Raw genomic sequence first — 21820 nt, forward strand, 5'->3', positions numbered from 1 at the left:
AGATTAGGTCTAGATCAACATCTCACACCCTACACCAAGATAAATTCAGAGTGGGTGAACAACTTGAATATAAAGAGGGAAACTATAAACAAGTTAAGTGAACACAGAATAGTATACTTGTCAGATCTGTGGGAAAGGAAAGACTTTAAAACCAAGCAAGAGTTAGAGAAAATTACAAAATGTAAATTAAATGGTTTTGATTATATTAAACTAAAAAATTTTTGTACAAACAAAAACAATGTAGTCAAAATCAGAAGGGAAACAACAAATTGGGAAAAAATCTTTATAACGAAAAACTCTGACAGGGGTCTAATTACTCAAATATACAAGGAGTTAAAGCAATTGTATAAAAAATCAAGCCATTCCCCAATTGATAAATGGGCAAGAGACATGAATAGGCAATTTTCAGGTAAAGAAATCAAAAGTATCAATAAGCACATGAGAAAGTGTTCCAAATCTCTAATAATTAGAGAAATGCAAATCAAAACAACTCTGAGGTATCACCTCACACCTAGCAGATTGGCTAGAATGAAAGAAGGGGAGAGTAATGAATGCTGGAGGGGATGTGGCAAAATTGGGACATTAATGCATTGCTGGTGGAGCTGTGAACTGATCCAGTCATTCTGGCTGGCAATTTGGAACCATGCTCAAAGGGCTATAAAAGACTGCCTGCCCTTTGATCCAGCCATACCATTGCTGGGTTTGTACCCCAAAGAGACCATAGATAAACAGACTTGTACGAAAATGTTTATAGCTGCGCTTTTTGTGGTGGCAACAAACTGGAAAAGGAGGGTATGTCCTTCAGTTGGGGAATGGCTGAACAAATTGTGGTATATGCGGGTGATGGAATACTATTGTGCCAAAAGGAATAATAAACTGGAGGAGTTCCAGGCGAACTGGAGAGACCTCCGGGAACTGATGCAGAGCGAAAGGAGCAGAGCCAGAAGAACTCTATACACAGAGACTGATATACTGTGGTAAAATTGAATGTAATGGACCTCTGTACCAGCAGCAATACAATGACCCAGGACAATTCTGAGGGATTTATGGTAAAGATGCTACCCACATTCAGAGGAAGGACTGCAGGAGAGGAAACATAAGAAAAACAACTGCTTGAATGCATGGGTCGGGATGGACATGATTGGGGGTGTGGACTCGAAACTACCACACCAATGCAACCACCAACAATTTGGAAATTGGTCTTGATCAAGGACACACGACAAAACTAGTGGAAATGTGCATCGGCCATGGGTGGGGGGAGTGCGGGGGGCGAAGGGGAAAGGAGGAGCATGAATCATATAACCATGTTAAAAATGAATATTAATAAATGTTTGGAAAAAAAAAGAACACAAAAGGATTAAAGATTATTAAGGAAAATGAGTGGAGAAGAGAGAAAATCAAAGAAAAGTAAAAAAGAGTTGGCAAGAAAAGATAAGGTACATAAGGAAAAGGTAAATGGAACAATGAAGGAGGAAATCAAATGGATAGACTGGATTGGTGAGCAAAACACACAGGAAGATGGTGTTAAACTAAAGGGGCTGGGGGTGGTGGGTTATGCAGTTGTTGAAATTAAGGAAGGAGGCTGATTGGGAAAGCCAAGAAGTCACAGTGAGTTATTTTCCCATACACAAACTGTCCAAGGAGGCTTAGGAAGACAGAGGGGTCTGCAGCTACTGGGAAGAGGGACTGGCCTAGGCCACTGGTTGTGGCCCACAGGAGCACTTCTCAGGCAGAAGGACTGAGGAAACTGATTCAGCAACCAGGGATGGAGAGACAGTCAAGACAGGACACGAGAAAGCGATTCTAGGGGAAGCCTAAGCATGTGCGGGAATAGGTGCCCTCTGGCAGCACTGCTCTGCAGCACCCACTCCTGAGTCACAGAGCCAGGCAGAGAGGCACAGCCATAAGAGGGTTGTTCATGATATCTACAAATTATACTAAACTGGGAAGGATAGCTAAAATACTGACCAAATCAGAATCAAAAGGATTTTGATGGTTAGAGCACTGGGCTAAACTGAATCTGAAATAAAAGATGAAATTCAGTAAGGATAAATTTACACTTTGATACAAAAAACCCCAACCTCACGAATACAATATGGAAAAGGCATAATCAGCGATTTTCCCCAAAGAGATCTAGAGGTTGTTGGACTGAAAGCTCCAAGAGTGATGTAGGAGCTGATCATCCTGAACTGCAATAAGAAAGGCACCTTTCAAACTCAGAACTGTGTTCAATTCCAGGTGCCAAAGTTTAAGAAATGTACTGATAAGCTGGATTGTCCAGGAGGACAACCAGGATGGGAAAGGTCTTGAGCGTGTGTAATATGAAGACTGGTCAAAGGAACTGGACATGTTTAATCCTGGAGAAGACTCAGGACAGTCATGACAGCTGTCCTCAGAAGGGACCAAACTTGTTCTAGTTGTATCAAAGGGCAGAAGCAAAGGCATTAGGTGAAAAGTTGCAAAGACCCCAGTTTAGGACTGATATCAAGAAAGACTTCTTCAGAAAAGTGAAATGGGTTATCTAGAGAGCTGGTGGGTTCGCCCTCCCTGTACGTCTTCAAACAGAGGTTAGACAACCCTGTTACACTGGAAATTCCTTCTGGGTATGGGTTCAGCTAGACAGCTACTGTGTTCTCTTCTCACTCAAATTCTTAGATCCCAAGATCTTCATAAAATCTCTGTATGGCTTTTAAACTTTTAACAATTTCAATAATTACAATAGGTACAATAGGAAAAAAAATCTGTAAACATCATTTAAAAGAAAATAATAAGAGCCAAGCCCAGAGATGGGAAGTCCTGGGTTCAAATCTGGCCTCAGACACTTCCTAGCTGTGTATCCCTAGGCAAGACACTTAACCCCCATTGTCTACCCTTTACTGCTCTTCCTTAGAACCAACAGCCAGTATTTATTATAAGACGAAGGTAAGGGTTTAAAAAATAATAATAAATGCCATAGTAGCAAATTTTCATTTAGCAATGGATAAAAAAATGAGAATATTTTATAGCCTATAATGTAATACAGTTAACCTACATGCTAACAAGGTGCTGTTCACAGATAATACAAAGTTACAAAAAAATTTCAATGCCCAAAGACTTGATAATTTTGGAAACAGCAAGTAATTTCAGCTAGGTGGCACAGTAAGTAGGCCAGGAAAACCTGAGTTCAAATCCAGCCTTGCTTTCTAGCTAAACCCTGGGCAAGTCACTTAACTTTTATCTGCCTCAGTTCCCTCATCTGCAAAATAAAGTTAATAATAGCATCTACCTCCCAAGGTTGTTGTTAGGATAAAATGAAATAATATTTATACAGCACTTTGCAAACCTGAAAGTGCTATATAAATGCTATTATAAACACTTACCTATTACATTTTCTTCCACAGAAGGAGTGAGTTTACTGCTCAGTTCTTCCTGCAAATCTTCAACAAGTCGGTAGATAATGTTGTGAAGTTTAATTCTGACTCCTTTTTTCACAGCTAACTGCTGGACAACTTTGCTTGCATTCACACTAAAGCCATATACAACACCTGGAAGGCAGAAATAGAACTTGATGATTAGTTGACACAAATACTGGAACATCTGTTTGGCTTTTGCACAGAAAAGAAATTCCTAAATCATATTCTTGACATCATAGGTGAACAAAAAGGCAATCTGGAGAGAGAAGAAATTCTGTAAAATTCTATTTTTATGTTAATTATCACGTTCTCAAGTTACTAGAGAAACTGGCATGGTTCTAATATAAATTCTATTTTCCAGGTAGCCTGCTGAAGAATTCTTCATAAGATTACCTAAATAAAGTGCTATAATGTGGACTATAGACAAAACTTTATACTTGATGCCATGAAAATAACAGAATGAAGCATATATTAGTAGAAAAAATGAATTGCAAATGTTACTACTATGATTTCAGAAATAATAATTATTATATTAATAAATTAAAATCTTTTTGACCTTTCCTTTAATAAGCTCTTGAATGTAAACCTGCTATAAAATAATCAAAGATGTAATGTCTTAGTGGGTCAGGAGTTTTTGAGAGTTCAAGTTTCTTGAAGCCTAACATTTCCTCCATACTTTTTTCCAAGACCATATAATTAATGCTTTTAATAATTCCTCAACCATTTAGAAAAAAACACAACCCCCTCAGAAAGGCCTATTCATCAGGGCACATATAGATCACAAAGCATAAATTACGTACATTACCCAATAGGATGGTGGCACACAGTAATTAAGCATGTCGTAAACAGTAAGTGATCAGATAGCACTATTGAAAATAATTTTTCCAAATTCAGTAATATATCCTTATTCTGAGAGAGGAAGAAACATGTTACCTAAAGTTTGTATATGGTGCTGCAGTGTTAGTATTATGCTTATCTATATAGTGGGCAATCTCAAGTTAAAGTGATGTTATGCAAGATACTTAACTTTAGAAGCATACATGATCCTTATCCTCTTTAAGTTTAAAAACTAAGAAGATTCTATCTGCCCAAGAATTAATCCACACTAAAGTGGTTGACCAGGAGTGAAAGATGGGAAAGTATCAGGTCAAAAGGTAAATGGGAAGCATTTTTTTTTTAAATAAGATTTTATTTTTTCCTCTATTGTATGTAAAAACAATTTTGTAGCATTCACTTTTTTTTTAAGTTTTGAGTTCCAAATTCTCTCTAAAAAGGAAAAGGGGGGGGGGGATGAAAAAAAAATGGGCAGAAAAAAGCAGAGCAAGCAATTGTTAAATGTAGATCTTAACAAGTGGGCTACATGGTACCAAAAAAAAACCAAAACCCCCAACATAAACTTGACACCTGTGGGTCCTAGGAAGACAGTGAGGACAACAAGAGGAGAAATAGTCATAACTTTTACTGGATAGCTCCCCTGGACTCCCCTATTCTCTAGCAAGCAGGGTCTCAAAAGGCAACAGAAAGCTTGCAGCTAACAAGAAACCCTGACAAAGGCTCACATATCAATCATATAGCCCAAAAATTAATTTAGTGAAATAAAGAAGGTAACTTAAAAGATGGAAACTTTACCATTAAATGTTTCGGCAAGGTTAATGTCACTTTCATTAATATCACCTACTCCAAAATGTAATAAATCCAGTTTACACTCATCTGTAGCATCATAGGTATCAATAATGTTCAAAATAGCCTCAACTGAACCATCTACATCACCTAAAGAAAAGAAAAGTTTAGGATTACTGATGTGAAAAGGCTGAAACTCAAAAGTATTTAAATCGGAATAATCGAATTTTAAAAAAATCTTGAATGCCAGTTTTAATGATATTCATTTTTCTTTACCTTTACTATATATCATACCCCATTCAGCTTACAAAAACATAAGGAATAGGGGGCAGCTGGGTAGCTCAGTGGATTGAGAGTCAGGCCTGGAGACGGGAGGTCCTAGGTTCAAATCTGACCTCAGACACTTCCCAGCTGTGTGACCCTGGGCAAGTCACTTGACCCCCATTGCCTAGCCCTTACCACTCTTCTGCCCTGGAGCCAATACACAGTACTGACTCCAAGATGGAAGGTAAGAGTTTAAAAAAAAAAAAAACATAAGGAATATCTGATTAAGAGTTTAAGTGGTTACTATCTTATACCACAATTATAAACATTTGTAATAAAAAAATCTTCACAAGATTTAAATGTATGAATAATTTGTGGAGTACATAATAACCAAGTATAGCCTAGCACAATGCCTGGCACATAGTAAGCACTTCATAAATGTTTACTGATTAACTGAAAAGAGTTCAAAAGCAAAACACATTAACAAATTAGCACCTTTAATAATTATAGGAAGCGTATTCAAATCTTCTGTTTTCTCTTTATGTTTTATGTTTTGTTTTTTAATTTCTTGATACTTTATAAATTCTCTCTCTTTCCAGTTCAGAGATCCTAACTTCTCTCTGGCTCTACGATGTGAATCTTGGTGTTCCTTTCGTTTTGTTCCAATCACTTTAGAATCTTCTTTTATTTTCTCCTGTTCTTCAACATACTTCCTCCAATCAACAACTTCACGTGCTCTTTGCTTTGCAAAAAAAGATGGTGGTGTTATTGACTAAGGTAGAAATCAGTGGTTACTATGCTAAAGAGCTGACATAAAGCTTTTTTCATTATTAAAGACAGTATGGTGTCCTGGAAAGAGCACTAGACTTGAAGTCAGAAGACCTGTGTTTAAATCTCCTAATGATGGCAAACCTTTTAGAGACCAAGTGCCTAAACTGCAACTCTCATGCCACATGGGAGCCCCCGCCTTACCCCAGACAGGGGAGGGAGGAAGCCCTCCCATTGGGCTGCTGGGCAGAGGGACAGGTGATGGGAGAATGTCTTCAGGCGTGGTGGAGAGAGGGAGGGGAATGGCCCACTCCGGCACACTGCAGCTCACATGCCATAGATTCACCAACACAGTCTTAGGATCACAGCTTTAGGTCTGGTAGTGACCTTAGATCATTTAGTGTGATCCCCCTCATATTTTAGAGTTTAGAAAACAGAAGTCTAGAGAAATTAAAATGCTTGACCAAGATAATATAGGTAGTAAAAAGAGCAAATGTTTGAATCCAAGTCTTTGAATTATAAATTCAGGACTCATAAGAGGAAAGCACTTTGTAAACTGTAAAATACTATACAATAATTGTAAATTCTTCCTATTATGAAATCATGTAAAAGCTACTTCAAGAATTTACAAAAATTCCTTTATAAAATTTCAGTTTCAAGGGTTTATATATTAATGTTTAAATGAATATAAAAGATAGAATTGGATATAATGCCTTAGCCATGTTGGTATTCCATCTGCTGGTACAGCTACCAACCCATCTAACTCCTCATTCTGGGAAATTCTTGCATGTTCCTCCATAAAAAGAAGCAGCTTTTCTTTTCTCTCATTCACCTAACATTATCTGGAGTATAGCATTCAGGCAGTCCACCTATTACCTACCCTTCATTCCTGCCCTACCATTTGTTAATATTGATAGGAATAAAAACACTTGCAATAACTACTTCATAATGTTATTGGGAAGAAAGTACTTTTTTAAAACTTAAATCACTTTATAAATACAAGTGAGGACAAAATAAGGAACTGTTAGTTTATAGTATTTTAGTTTAACTTTTGAAAGTAATACCTACCCTCATTTTGCAATATCAACAAAGGCATTTTTAAGAATCACAATTAACATACCTCAGATTCCACTTCAAGAATTTCATCTCCTGCAGAAGGAAGGTCCTTCCAGCCTATAATTTCCACTGGCATGCTGGGACAAGCATCATTGATTGTTTTTCCATTCTCATCAAACAGCAAACGGACTTTTGCCCAACTCTGTCCAGCAACCAGAACTGCACCCTTTCTCAAAGTTCCTCTTTTAATTATAGCTGTAGTTACTGGACTAAAAGCAGAAAAAAATATTATGTAAGGAAAACCCCTACTGTAACAATCCACATGTAGTCAAAACATTTTATTGTACTTGAGGATGCCATTATGATCATCTACATTTATGTTTCGATGATTTCAAATATCAAGATGTTCAACTGCTATTGAGAAGCATTTTTAAATAAGCTTAGGATCTTACACTTACTTCTACCATTCTAACCCTAAATGGTTTCTCTATATTTCAAAACCATTTCTCATAAGGAATCATATCAGAATAACAAAATTCCTTTAAAATTGTCAACAGTTGGGAGCAGCTGGGTAGATCAGTGGATTGAGAGCCAGGCCTAGAGATTGGAGGTCCTGCGTTCAAATCTGGATTCATACACTTCCCAGCTGTGTGACCTGGGCAAGTCACTTAATCCCCATCACCTAGCCTTTATACTCTTCTGCCTTAGAACCAATACACACAGTAAGGGTTTAAAGGTAAGGTAAGGGTTTAAAAAGGTTTAAAAAAAAACTGTCAACAGTTATGATTTTTAAAAAGGAGCCCCTGCCCTATAATCCAGTGTTCCAATTATGATTAGCACATAATGGCAATATACATGAGAAGTGATTCATAAACTTCCTTGTTGTCCTTAGACATAGTTGGACACTGATGGAAATCACATGGTTTGAAACATTTTCTCTTCCTACTGCCATGGGAGTTTATATGGGTACGAAGAGGGGAAATGTTAGCTGCTATAAGATTTAAGATAATGAGTGATAACTCTAAGGTGTTTAGGACTTTCCAAGCCTCTATTCCTGAATTTCTCCACAATAAAAGGAACACTAAACTTCTCTCTCCCAGAAAAGGGCAATTAATGGAACATCTTGATGTCCCAGAATTTGGATGAAGTGAATGAAATGGTTGAGAATGGGGAAGTGAATTGGATACAGAAGGAAAGTCTCCATCTTTAGGCAGCAGAACCACAGAAAACTAGTATGATCAAAGACCGCTAAGATGACAGAATGGAAAGAATACATTCAAGCTCTCCCCCACAACTACCCTACAAAAAAAAAAAAAATCCAGAAGACATACTGGATCAAGTCCTGGTAAGGAAATCTAGGAAATAATCAGTCATTTTTCCAGCTGGGGTCAGCACTGACTGTCTACCCTGGGATTTCTTCTCCCAAGTGGAAACAGTGGACTGGAAATGCTACTTGAGTGGATTTTTGAGAACAGTGATCATCCTCAGGTGTTTAAGACTTTCCAAGACTCCACTGCAGACACTGAGAATGAAGTGTAGCCAGGAGCAACATCAGAGGGCCTTTAGTGCACAAGCACTAAACTGAACAAGCGCCTTTAAGCTGTACCAGAGCAAGAAAAAGTCTCAGTTCCAGCAAAGAGACCTGACACTATACAGGAAGCAGGGACAGGTGCCAGCTGTCAACTCTGGCACTACCAGTGCTGGGTCACAGATCCATGATGGAGCGAGGAGGGGACCTAGGCATAGACGTGGTCAAAGGCCCTATCTTGTGTACTGTGGCACAGTAGATATAGTGCCAGGCTTAGAGTTAGGAAGACCTGAGTTCAAATCCAGTCTGAAAAACTTACTGTGTATCCCTGGGCAAGGCACTTCACCACTCTGCCTCAGTTTCCTTTCTGTAAAAATGAGAATAATAACACCTATGTCCCAGGCTGGTGTAAGACTCAAAGGAAGAAAAAGGGAAAGGAAAGGATCATATAGCCCCTACTATGTGCCAAGCATTGTGCTAATAGTTCTACAAATTTGATTCTCATTTGATCTTCCCAACAACCCTGGGAGATAGGTGCAGTGTTATTATCCTCATTTTTACAGATGAGGAAACTGAGGCAGACAGGGGTTAAGTAACTTGCCCAGGCATCACACAGCTACAAGTCCAAGGATTTGAATTAAAATCTTCCTGACTCCAGCCTGGCATTCTATCCACTGTGCCACCTAGGTGCCTCCATCCAATGAGATAATACTTGTAAAATGCCTAATAAAGAGAAGTCTCAATGAAAATAACACAGTCCAGTTGGCAAGCAGCATGCTGGACCCGGACATGAGTTTCACATTCAACCCCTGGTCCTAGCTAAAGCCTGTAAAAGAATTATCAGGACAAGAAATCCTGACCAAAGGGGCACAGTTCTATCACTCTGACCTGGCAAAGCTAATGATGGCTAAGGTTAGTGGAGAACCTAACAAGGCAAACCTAGAGCTGTGATCCTTAAACCCAAACTCACAGGTAAAGAACTGAAGAACTCAGCCTCTGCCCTAGAGAAGACAGCGTTAGGTTCACTGAAACCTTGCAAGTCCCAGCCTGAGCTGTCCCTGAGATCTTGGAATAATATCATTTACTACTCCAAGAAAACAGCACACAAACCAGGATGACGCTCACTCAGACATTCAGCCCTAACATAAAGTCCTAAGACAGAAGGTAGACAGGAAGAATGAGAAAACAAAAAAAGAATTCCACCACTGAGAACTATTATGATGAGAGAGACACTTAAAGCATAATCCCCGAAGAAGAGAATGACTCCAATACATATACAAGCAAAGTCTCAAAGAAAAACACATCTTGGACATAAGTTCAACCAGAATTCCTAGAGAAGATGAATCAAGAGTTAAAAAATAAGCTAAAAATGGAAATGTTAGTCAATTAACAAAATAGTACCATAATCAAATACAATAATAGGAATTTTAAAATTAAAAAAGAGCTACATAACTACTACAAAGCATTGGCTTAATTAAAAAGTATAACCAATAAATAGCAAAAAATAAATTTTAGCATTCTTACCCTTTCCCTTTATCTGTTCGAGACTCTACCACTATTGCTTCCACAAGACCAGTGGGATCTCCTTTGAGTTCCAATATCTCTGCAAGAGCAACTGTTGCTTCCGCCAGAGCCATCAGATTATCACCCTTTAAAAGCAAAAAAAAAAAAAGTATTACTGAATATTATCTGTGATGTAATCATTCACTAAATACTCATGCCTAAGACAGAAAGTTGAGGTAACCAAGAGGCTCAGTGATTTGAGAGCCAGGCCTAGAGATGGGAGTCCTGGGTTCAAATCTGACCTGACACTTCCTAGCTGTGTGGCCCTGGGCAGCCTAGCCCTTACCATCCTTCTACTTTAGAACCAATACACAGTATTGATTCTAAGATGGAAGATGAGGGTTAAAAAGAAAGAAAGAAAATACAGTAATCTTTGGCACCTATATTACGCTTTTTCCTCTTACAGCCTTTTTAAATTAACATTTACTTAATATAAAAACTACTTAATATGAAATTCTAGAAAGACAATTTAGCCCAATGACAACAGAAGCAGGCAAGCTGTGCCATGTTAGTCTTTGTCAGTAGAACTTTATCACTCAACATGATATAGCCAACTTTTGTTTTTCTTTAGTTTTTTTATCTTTCTCTCTTTAATTCTTCTTATTCTCCTAAACCTTACTTGAAAAATCTTTTTGTTTTTATTTCCCAGTGCGTAACACCAAGTAGGTATTTAAAAATGTTTCTTCTCTTTCCATTTCTCTTAACAACAATGTTGTTTTACATCCATTTGGGATTTTATGCATTTGTTGTTTTTTTTTTAACTCAATTTTTTAAATCAACAAAAATCGATCTCCTTCCTCTCCTGCCTTTACCCACTCCTTGAAAAAGAAAGAAAAACAAAACCCTTTTAAGAACTTTATATAGTCCACACACTTCCCAGCTGTGTGACTCTGGACAACTCACTTAACCCCAATTGCCTAGCCCATACCACTCCTCTGCCTTGAAACTACCTTAGAATCTTACTATTGATTCTAAGGCAGAATGTAGGGTTTAAAAAAAAAAAAGAAAGAAATATTTATAGTCAAACAAAACAAATTCTTCCATGGGCCATACCAAAATCTGACTCTATCTGCTCTTTGAGCCCATCACCTCTGTCAGAGATGAGCTGCATGTCTCATCATGAGTCTTCTGGAATCTGTTTGGCCATTGTGTGGATCAGAATTCTTAAGTCTTTGGAAGCTGTCAAACTGTTTTTATTCACTTTTCATAGGAACTTCACCACAATCCTAGGAGTTAGCCGGGGGCTATTATATTCACTTAATATATAAGGAGTCTGAAGCTCAGAGAACTTGAGTTGGCTTGCCCCAGGTCACCAACCACTATATGTTATAAGGGGATTAAGCTTGTAGGGTAATAAACTGGTTGTAATAAGGGAATAGGCTAGAGGTAATAGGGAAATTAAGGGAGAGATAAAGTTGTAATAGGGATAAAGCAGGTAAGGGACTAAAGATAGTGTGAATAGGGGATAAGGCACTGTGAATAGGGTTTGTGGATCCCTAAGGCAGTAAAGTGGATAGGAAGGTACAATGGTGAAGGTAGCAAATTGAGGTGGTAGGAGAAGTAAGGGAATGACTGAGTTTAGGGAGTATAAACACTCCTACTCTCATTGAGTCTCCAGGGTCAACTGTCCTCCTCAGGATTCTAAACCCTTTTCAACTGTCAGAAACTCTGCAGTTAGGCTTTGCAGGGCTAAAATGCACCCTTTTGCACTATAATATATAAGGAGTCCGAAGCTTAGAGAACTTGAGTTGGCTTGCCCCAAGTCACCAACCACTATATTCCTATAACAGGTTTCTCAATTCCGAATTGGGTGTGCTTTCTATTATAATACTTGCCCACAATGGGCAGCTAGGTGGCACAGTGAATAGAGTCCTAGGTCAGGAGCCAAGAAGACCCAAGTTCAAATCTGGCTTCAGACATTTACCTGTTAGGTGACCCTACCCGAGTCACTTAACCCTGTTTGTCTCATTTTCCTCATCTATAAAATGAACTGGAGAAGAAAATGGCAAACCACTTTAGTATCTTTGCCCAGAAAAGCCCAATGGAGTCGCAAAGAGTCAGATGCAACAAAAAAGTGAATGATAAAGCCTACCTACAGTATGGAATGATAACACTCAAGCTAAAGAGATTGATGACTGTGGTTATAAAAAATTACAACTGGGCAGAAAAGTATGAGTAGATGAACGACTTTAGAAAGATCAATGAATGCATCTGTGGTCACATTCTGGCTTTGCTACTTACTAACTATGTGTTCTTATTAAAGTTATTTTTCTTCTATGGATCTTATTTTCTTCACATAATAGAATGAAAGTCATGGAGCTAGATAACCTCAAAGGTCCCCCCAAAAAGACACATTGATTCTTATGATTTGATTCATTCCCACTCAATACATTTATAGCTAAGGAACTACTTCTATAAGCAGACAGGCAACTATTCCTTTTCTTTTAAAAAAGGGGCCTCGCTGCTGCTACATACTAGGGGAAAAACAAGTTTCACTGCCAGCCCTCCCTGGAAATCATCTCTGTGATACCCTGGGGAGATTTTGATAGCTTCTATATTTATCTAATGTTATCAGAGAAAAAATGTCTCATTTGCAGCGGCCCACAGCTTCAATGCCTCTTCATCTAGTTATCATAAGCTTGATTTTTCTGCTTCGTGCAAATCCAAAATGAAAATCAAGAGATACAACAGGAAAATCAAAACTACACTATAGACATGAATAGACTTTTAATATTAATATAATAAATCATTTCTAAATACTTATGAATAGACTTAATATTAATATAATAAATCATTTCTAAATTCTAAATACTTAAATTAAGAAAATGTAGGGCAAGTAAAGACAGAATGAGAAATTAACTGTAGTGTATGTGTATGTGTGAGTATTTGTTCAATGTTAACTTATGATTTTTTTTTTAATATCTATTTGCTACAGAGAAGTAGGGGGCTTTAAATAAGAATAAAATGTTATGAGGCAGCTGGGTAGCTCAGTGGATTGAGAGCCAGGCCTAGAGACGGGAGGTCCTGGGTTCAAATCTGGCCTCAGACACTTCCCAGCTGTGTGACCCTGGGCAAGTCACTTGACCCCCATTGCCTACCCTTACCACTCTTCCACCTATAAGTCAATACACAGAAGTTAAGGGTTTAAAAAAAAAAAAAAGAATAAAATGTTATCTAAAAGTAGTGTCTTGGGGCAGCTAGGGAGTTCAGTCGATAGAGCATCAGGCCTAAAGATTCGGGAGGTCCTGCTTTCAAATTTGACCTAAGACACTTCCTAGCTTGGGCAAATGATTTAACACTAATTGCCTAGCCCTTATTGCTCTTCTGCCTTGGAACCAATACTATAAGGATAATATTAGAAATTAAGTCTTGTTATATTAGTTTAGAGTTAAGAGATAAGAATTAGGGAAGCCAGCTTGAGAAAGAATTGGAGTTTTAAACAGATCTGAGACAGTGTAGTTTCAAATGTTGACAGTGTGTGTGGGAGGGGTAACAGTTTTTCTTTGACAGTCTCTGGGTGTGGCAGTTACTCTGAAGGGGAGCAGTTTCCCTCTCTCTCTCTCTCTCTCTCTGAGTGCTGGGAGCAGGTGATATCTTCTTTTCTCTCTCTCCTCACTGTCTGAGGTAGAAGGAAAGGAGGGAAAAATCTGAAGAAGCTAAGTGATAAGTGATTTTCCTTTTCCAAATTGGGAAACACTAGTGACTGTCTATTGCTGTTTCACAAATTGTTTTTATATCTGAGAAGACCAAAGAAAGACCTGGTTACTGAGCTGTTATGATAACCCTTGAACAGGAGCCAGAAGATATGACCTTTAATCTTGGCTCCAAAACTAAGCAATGTGACCTCAGGTATGTCATTTAATGTTTCTGAAGCTCAGTTTACTCATCTATAAAATGGGGAAAAATAAGATCATTGGATTATAGATTAAGAGCTGAAAGGGACCTCAGCAGCAAACAAGTCCAAACCCCTCATTTTAAATATGAGCAAACTGAGGCTAAGAGAGATTAAGTGACCTGCCCAGGGGTTACAGTGCAAGTAAGTATCTGAGGCAGAATATGGATCCAGGCAGGCCATGGCCCTTATTCTACTACTCCAGGCCATCTCCACAAAACAGCACTTTTGCCTATTTTATAGATTGGTTCTGAGAATCAAATAAGATAATATATATTAAAACTTTCAAGGAATGAAGGAAACCAACATTTATTAAGCATATACTTAATGTGCCAGACAGTGTACTGAGCACTTAATAAATATTATCTCATTTGATCCTTACAGCAACCCTGGGGCATTTTCTAGTTAGGGAAACTGAGTCAAATAGAAGTGAAGTAACTTACCCAGTGTCACACAGCTAGTAAAACAGATTGGGACTCGAGGATGAAGGCTCTATCTATTGTGCCACCTGACTGACTTTTAAAACCTTAAAGGGCTATACAAATTTTATATATTATTATCATCACCTAAATACAGTTATCTCCAAGTTACTGGCAACTCACCTTCAGCGCAGAAATATGTACTGCCTGAATATCACCCCCATATTCTTCACAAACCACATCATAAGCCAACAACTCTTTCTTCACTCTTTCAGGATCAGCCTCAGGTTTGTCACACTTGTTTATAGCAAGAATGATTGGAACTTTCAGAAATAAGGGTTACAAAAAAGGTGAAATGACAAGTGAGTTTACAGTATAACTTCCTTCTCTGTTAGTTAAAATAAAACCTCATCCATACTGATTTTCCTTTTATTCAGGGGCTCTTTAACATTCACTTTGGGGTCTAATAGAGCATAAAAGTAATTCTTTACTGATTTTCGCTCCTGTTTCTGTTATATTATACACAGCAAAGATGAAAGTCAGGGCCCGGGTTTTCAGCAGGAGACAGAGTGAAAACATGAACTATACAATCTACAAGTTGTTGTTTTGTCTTAATCTCTGATTACTTCCCTGGAAACCTCCTGGAGATTTTAATATTTAGTGAAGAGACAAACATGAAAATACTCTAATTAGAAAAATCTTTTAAGTTCACAATATTTTTTTCCATTTAGCTTATCTCATTTGAGCCTATATTGAATCTTATGGTAGTGATAAAAGTATGAAATAATTTTTAAAGACATAAGGAATTCCTCAGTGATTAGATTGTACTTAAATGTATTGCAAAGACACCTATGAAAAGTTGGCTATTCAAAAATTGTATATATGTGTACATATATAAATAATATATATAATGTTTGTGTATTTATACATCCATATATACATATACATACATGTGTGTTTATATTATTCCTATGGCTCTCAGATGAGAAATAATGCACTACATATGAGCAGATCTTTTAAGTTTACAATATGTTTTATATTATAGTTATGTTTTATGTATATGTGTCTGTATATGTAAATAAAACACACAATTAATTTCACCTGAACTAAAGAATATAAAAATCTTCCAATTTTTTTAGGCAACCGTAGACAGAGACTTTTTATTTTTTAAAACCCTTACCTTCTGTCTTAGAATCGATACCGTGTATTGGTTCTAAGGCAAAACAGTGGTAAGGGCTAGGCAATGGGGGTCAAGTGACTTGCCCAGAGTCACACAGCTAAGAAGTATCTGAGGCCAGATTTGAACCCAGGACCTCCTGTCTCTGGGCCTGGCTTTTCAATCCACTGAGCCATCCATCTGCCCCCATCAGAGACCTTTTAAAAACTTTCATAGTTCTATGGTCAATTTCATCACTCCTAATAAGAGGAAACACCTAAAGGACATTGTAGCTGCTCTCAAGAATCTTAAACCTATAGATTTCAGATTAATAGACTTAAGGAAAGAATCCATTCATATTTGGTATTATGAGTTTTCAATTATAACATTAACAGAAAGAAGAAGTAATTAAAAAAATGCAAACCTGAAAAATCCAAGAATCTGGCATTGGAATGTATCTGTGAATTTACATTTTAATATGTCTATATCACATGTAAATTGAATTTTCCTGTAAAATCCATCCTTACCTATGAAGTAAGAGAAACTAGGTCTAATTATCTGGGCCAAATTTTCTTCATGTAATGTAAATGCTGGGAGTGGAGTTGCCAATAAATCTATTATGAAGTAGACTCAGTAATAAGAGTTAGCATTATGTTTCTGAGATGTCGGCAAAGTAAATCCATATATTCTACAGAAAGGATTATTGCTAAATTTGGAAGCAAGATTTGTGGCCACACTGGGGATAATTCAACAAGGGGCAATAAAGTAAGCTCTGAGTCAATATTACTAGAGCAACTCCACAGAAAGTCACAAACTTCACAAAATTAATTTTTTCTAAAAAGGGAGAAGCAGGGACCATATCGATTTTACCACAAGTGAAAGAGGTTAGGTTATTTCCTACATTTTTTACAGTTAGGAGTATTTTCTCTGATAAGATATGAAAATTCTCTTTCAAAGTTTAGAAGAACAACTTTTTAAAATCTGGGCTAAATCCATGAATCAAATACTAAAGCAACAATAGTCAGTCATACAAAATACCTTGAGCATTTTGGGCATGTTGAATAGATTCCACAGTTTGTTTCATTATGCCATCTTCTGCTGCTACAACTAATATGATAATATCAGTGAGATGAGCACCTCTGGCCCTCATTGCTGAAAAGGCAGCATGTCCTGGAGTATCAAGAAAGGTTATCTTTTCCCCAGAAGGAAGAGAAACTAAAAAAGGAGAATTACAAAGAGACAAAAAGTTCAAAATATATCATCTTTAATTTAAACAAACACAACTGCCATTACTGAATATATTTTATTAGGGAATAAGTAATGATTTAATTGTTTTAGCAAACAATTAGAATTCTGAGATGATAAATTCACATTAAAAAATGATGAAACAGCAATATCACCTTAAATTGAACATGAAATATCTTTCATACAGCACTCTTTAAATTTCAGGCCTATAATTGTAAATGGAATTAGCTCATCCTCATTCATCGTTTAGACCCTAGCCATCAAAAATAATGTCACCCCACCCAACTTAGAAGTGGGGAGGGGAACGTCTGTTACCCACACATGACAATAAGTAACAAATCAAAAACAAGGGACTGCCCTTTGGGCAGTCAAAAACAGTGTTGTCCACTTGAAATTGGAGGTGAATGCAGGAAGTGACGAAAGATGCTATCTTTTAAATATGATGGTAACTTCCTGTGGAGCAGTTGGTGCTTTGAACTTGGTGTAGAAGGATCTCTGACGAGACCTCAGACTAATTCCCTCTGGATTGTTACATGAGTAAGTTAGGCTGATTTCCTTTCTCCTCCCTTGGCGTTTCTGGAGGCTCTACCCTCAGGGAGGCCTTTTTTGCCTCTCTAATTGTAAAAGGCCTTGTGGCTAGAAGCCTTGTTTAATTAACCTCTGTGCTCCTTTGCTGGGGCCTCTAAATTCTTACCTGGTCTGGACCTCTGGTTCAGGCCAGTTTCTTTCTCTCAATTTCCCTACCTTCAACCTTCCTAATTGTAAATAAACTTCATAAAAGTCATCCTGACTTGGGTCTATTTTAATGTGAAATCGAGTTAATCTGATTTCTGGTGACCATACCTTAAATATCTAATTTTAACTCTTACATAATAAAATTCAAAAACATGCCTATGCCTATTCTGAAGCAAAAAAAACCTGAATGATCAGGGATAAAAGGAAGAGCCTCTGTTTTGTATATTTATACCTCTCCGCTTTAGAAAAGAGAAAACAGTAGCTATACTACTTCCCTGAGAAATACTGTTAATATCCAGAAAAGAAAGTCAAAAATTCATGATTTAACTAGAATTATGGGATGATTTAAATTCAAAGTTTATATATATTTAGTTAGACTAGAAAGAGGATTAGAATATCAAATTTACTTCTGTATCCTCCATGGAGGATTTAAGGAAAAAATGTGGAAGAGTCACCTAAGATAAAAAGGCATAAAGAAGTTGTTTTCTACATTGATCAAGGAGGGTACCTATGCCAAAGAAATCATGGATTTATCTAGGTATCTAAGCACATTTTATAGAAATCAATAGCAGGTTTGTGCTTCAGTCTGTCATCTCTGTACTTTTAAAATGAAATGCTGTATTTCCCATTATTGACAAAGAAAATTACAAACAGCATTCCTAAACACATTAAAAGATAATCTAAGGACAACTAGGTGGTTTTGTGAATAGAGAGCTAGGCCTGGAGACAGGAGGTCCTAGGTTCAAATGCGACCTTAGAAAATTCCTAGCTGTGAGACTCTGGTCAAGTCACTTAACCCTAATTGTCTGTCTTTTACCACTCTTCTGCCTTAGAACTTAGACTTAGTATGGAATCTAAGACTGAAAATAAGCATTGGAAAAACAAAACAAAACTGTACACCTACCTAGAAAGGCGCCAATATGTTGAGTTATGCCTCCAGCTTCCATTGCTGCCACTTGAGTTTTTCGCAATTTGTCAAGTAAAGTTGTTTTGCCATGATCAACATGACCCATTATGGTAACAACTGGCCATCTTGGAATTAAGAATGCTGGATCTGCCTCAGGCCTAAAATTAATAGAAAAGAAATTTTCATTCCAAAAATATTAAAAACATTTTATATCCTGTGTATTGGTTCTCAGTTTACTCTGTAAGTTAACAATAAATCAGAGCATAATCATTACTTACATAAACATATTGCACTTCCTTTCTTTGGGAAGGGAACTCTCCCCCTATTATGTTGCTTTGTTTTGATGCAATTAATCAGTGACCTTTGATGTAATCAATCAGCATTTACCATTGAGATGTGAAGGGATAGACAGGCCCTCAGAGAAAGGAAGTTAAAACCAATTGAGACAGGAAACTGATCCCACGAGCACTGCACTGCCCGCTCACCCCCCACCTTGCCAGGCAAATTAAGGAACTATGATTGGTTCTTGAGATGTGACAAGGGAGAGCTAGTAGATGGAAAAAACTGCTTATAAAGGCAAGACCAAGGCTCCAGTCCCGGACTCTCCTACTCTTATGGCTGGAGATTGGAACCTGAGGGAACCCCTATTGATGGTGAGCTTCATTAGCTAAGTAGCTCCTTACCTCTTTCCTACATTTCCCTTTCTTTTATTAAAGCTACTAATGCTACAAGCAGTCTCATAATGAAAATTTAATTATTATACTTCTAGATATGAAATTACTCATAATCAAAATATATATTAAATGGTTTTGTTATTTGATTTCTTCATTTTTAGTTAGCATCTTTATAATTTTATAAATTAACACAGAGGTAGGTACCTAATAATAATAATACATATTAATGTAATGAATTAATATAATATGCAATTACATATATGCACATGTATATGTTTATAATAACTGAACCAAAATTTTTATTATTTAAGAGCTAACAATCACATAGCAAAATAAGAAACACATATTTCCAAACTAAGAATATGGCTTTCAAATATTCTGGATACTTGAAATAAGAAAATATTTACCTCAGTACACTCACATCAAACTCAAGATATAAAGCAATTTCTAAAGTACATATTTTAAATATCCAAGCCTAGAATTCACTACCTTATCAATCCAGTTCTTAGAATAGCTATCCTTCTCTCTTGGAATTGATACCAGAAAAGCAATAAGGGCTAGGCAACTGACATTAAGTAACTTGTCCAGGGTCACATAGCTAGGAAGTGTCTGAGGCCAGATTTCAACCCAGGTTCTCCCAACTCCAGGTGTGGCAACTCTTCCACTATGCTGCCTAGTTGTCCCTTGTATATATTCTTCTGCGTGCACAATGTCTCTCTTAGGAACATGTAAGCTCCTTGGGAGAAGCAACTGTCTCCATATCCCCAGGATCTAGCACAGAACCTGGCATATTATAAGCACTCAATGAATCCATGGTGACCAATTGTGATTCCATTTTTTAAAAATAATAAACTCAGGGCAATGAGATGGCTTAGTGGCTAGAAAGCCAGACCTGGAGATAGGAGGTCCTGAGTTCAAATCTAGCCTCAGGAACTTTATAGTTGAGTGACTTTGGGCAAGTTACTAAAACCCAATTGCCTAGCTCTTACCACTCTTCTGTCTTAGAACTGAGACAAAGTATTGATTCTAAGACAGCAGGTAAGGGTTTTTTAAATAATAATAATACTTTTACCTTCTCACAGCATCTTTGTTTTCTCTGACTTTATCTTGTTTTACTTGGGTTCTTTTGTACTTCATCCCAGATTTTTTTAAAACTTCTTTAATCCAAACATCATCTAAGGGTGACTCAGGCTCAAGCAGGTCAATGTCAAGAGCAGTGTTCAGCAAGGCCTCGTACACATGATCTAGTGAAAGAGACGACAGAGCTTTTAAGATCAGAATATTGCTATGTTCAATTTCACCAATATTTATTCTAAAAGCCTACAGACAAAGTGCACCAGGGCTAGGCAATGAGGAGGTTGCAAAGTTTAGCTGCGATAAGGTCTCTACTCATAATAAGCTTAAGGTTCAAGATGGAGACAAGATGTGAACCCCTATCATTCTAAGACACGGAGCTATAAAGGGCATTAGAAAGGTACAAAACAAGTGGATGAGAGAAACAGGCAATACTTGAATCTCACTTTCAAACCATCTGGTCAAAGAAAGGGTGAAAATACACACAGACACAGACACTGACACACACACACACACACACACACACACACACACACAGAGTTAGGTACAAAATACATGTAAATCAACAGAGAAATAGGAGGGAACAGGAGAGGGGAGGGAGTAAGAATGTAGATTCAGGGACAAGGTAGCCATAAGTATTCCAAACTAACTTCGAAGGAAATAAAAAATATTTAGCAGTAACAGTAATAGTTGTAGTAGTAGTAGGTACAGTAGTAGTAACATTTATATAGCATCTACTATATTCAAAGCACTGTGCTTAAAAAATATCTCATTTGGTCCTTGTAACAATCCTGGGAGGCAGGTGCTATTATTATCATCCCCATTTTATAGTTGAGGAAACTGAGGCAGAAGTTAAGTGCCTTATCCAGAGTCATACCACTAATAAGTATTTGAAGCTGGATTTGAACTCAGAAAGATGAATCTTCCTGACTCCAGGCCTGGCCCTCTAATCAACTTTACTACTTAGCTAAGTACAGTGAAACTATACTTTCCTGAAAGGTAACAGTCAGTGAATTAATATCAATATTTCACATGAAAGCATCAAATAGCATAATATTTAAACACTTAAAAGTCAATAATCATTTAAAGGAAATTCTAAATGAGTTACAGGGAGAAATGTGAAATAAAATCATAATAGTAGGAGACCTCAATGTACTCCTTTCAGACTCAGAAAAGAAAGAGAGAAGGGGGGGGGAAGGAGAGAGGGAGGGAAAGAGGAAGGGAAGGAAAGAAAGAATTTAAGGGAGCAGCTAGGTGGCTCAGTGGATAGAGTGTCAGGGTTCAAATCTGGCCCTAGACACTTCCTAGCTGTGTGATCCTGGGCAAAGCACCTATGTTTGCCTAACCCTTTCCCTTTTGTCTTAAACAGAAACTAGACTGGAGAGAGGAAGGGAAGAAGGGAGGAAGGAAGGAAAAAGGAAGGAATGGAGGGAGGAAGGAAGGAAAGAAGGAAGGAAGGAAGGAAGGAAGGAAGGAAGGAAGGAAGGAAGGAAGGGAGGAAGGAAGGAAGGAAGGAAGGAAGGAAGG

General features: G+C 37.4%; 1 protein-coding gene across 1 annotated transcript in view; it reads right to left on the reverse strand.

Moving 5' to 3' along the window:
* MTIF2 (mitochondrial translational initiation factor 2) overlaps positions 1-21820 on the reverse strand; it is a 54295-nt gene that overhangs the window by 13102 nt on the left and 19373 nt on the right. The window contains exons 2-10 of the mRNA XM_044659474.1: positions 20292-20463; positions 18543-18703; positions 16697-16873; positions 14686-14825; positions 10153-10277; positions 7165-7369; positions 5772-6018; positions 5022-5162; positions 3360-3524 (exon numbers count right to left, since the gene is read on the reverse strand). Coding sequence (XP_044515409.1) covers positions 3360-3524; positions 5022-5162; positions 5772-6018; positions 7165-7369; positions 10153-10277; positions 14686-14825; positions 16697-16873; positions 18543-18703; positions 20292-20463 — 1533 coding nt within the window. The remainder of the gene's footprint in view (positions 1-3359; positions 3525-5021; positions 5163-5771; positions 6019-7164; positions 7370-10152; positions 10278-14685; positions 14826-16696; positions 16874-18542; positions 18704-20291; positions 20464-21820) is intronic.

The sequence above is a fragment of the Gracilinanus agilis genome, chromosome 2, assembly GCF_016433145.1.
Source record: "Gracilinanus agilis isolate LMUSP501 chromosome 2, AgileGrace, whole genome shotgun sequence".
In the NCBI taxonomy this organism is placed as follows: domain Eukaryota; kingdom Metazoa; phylum Chordata; class Mammalia; order Didelphimorphia; family Didelphidae; genus Gracilinanus; species Gracilinanus agilis.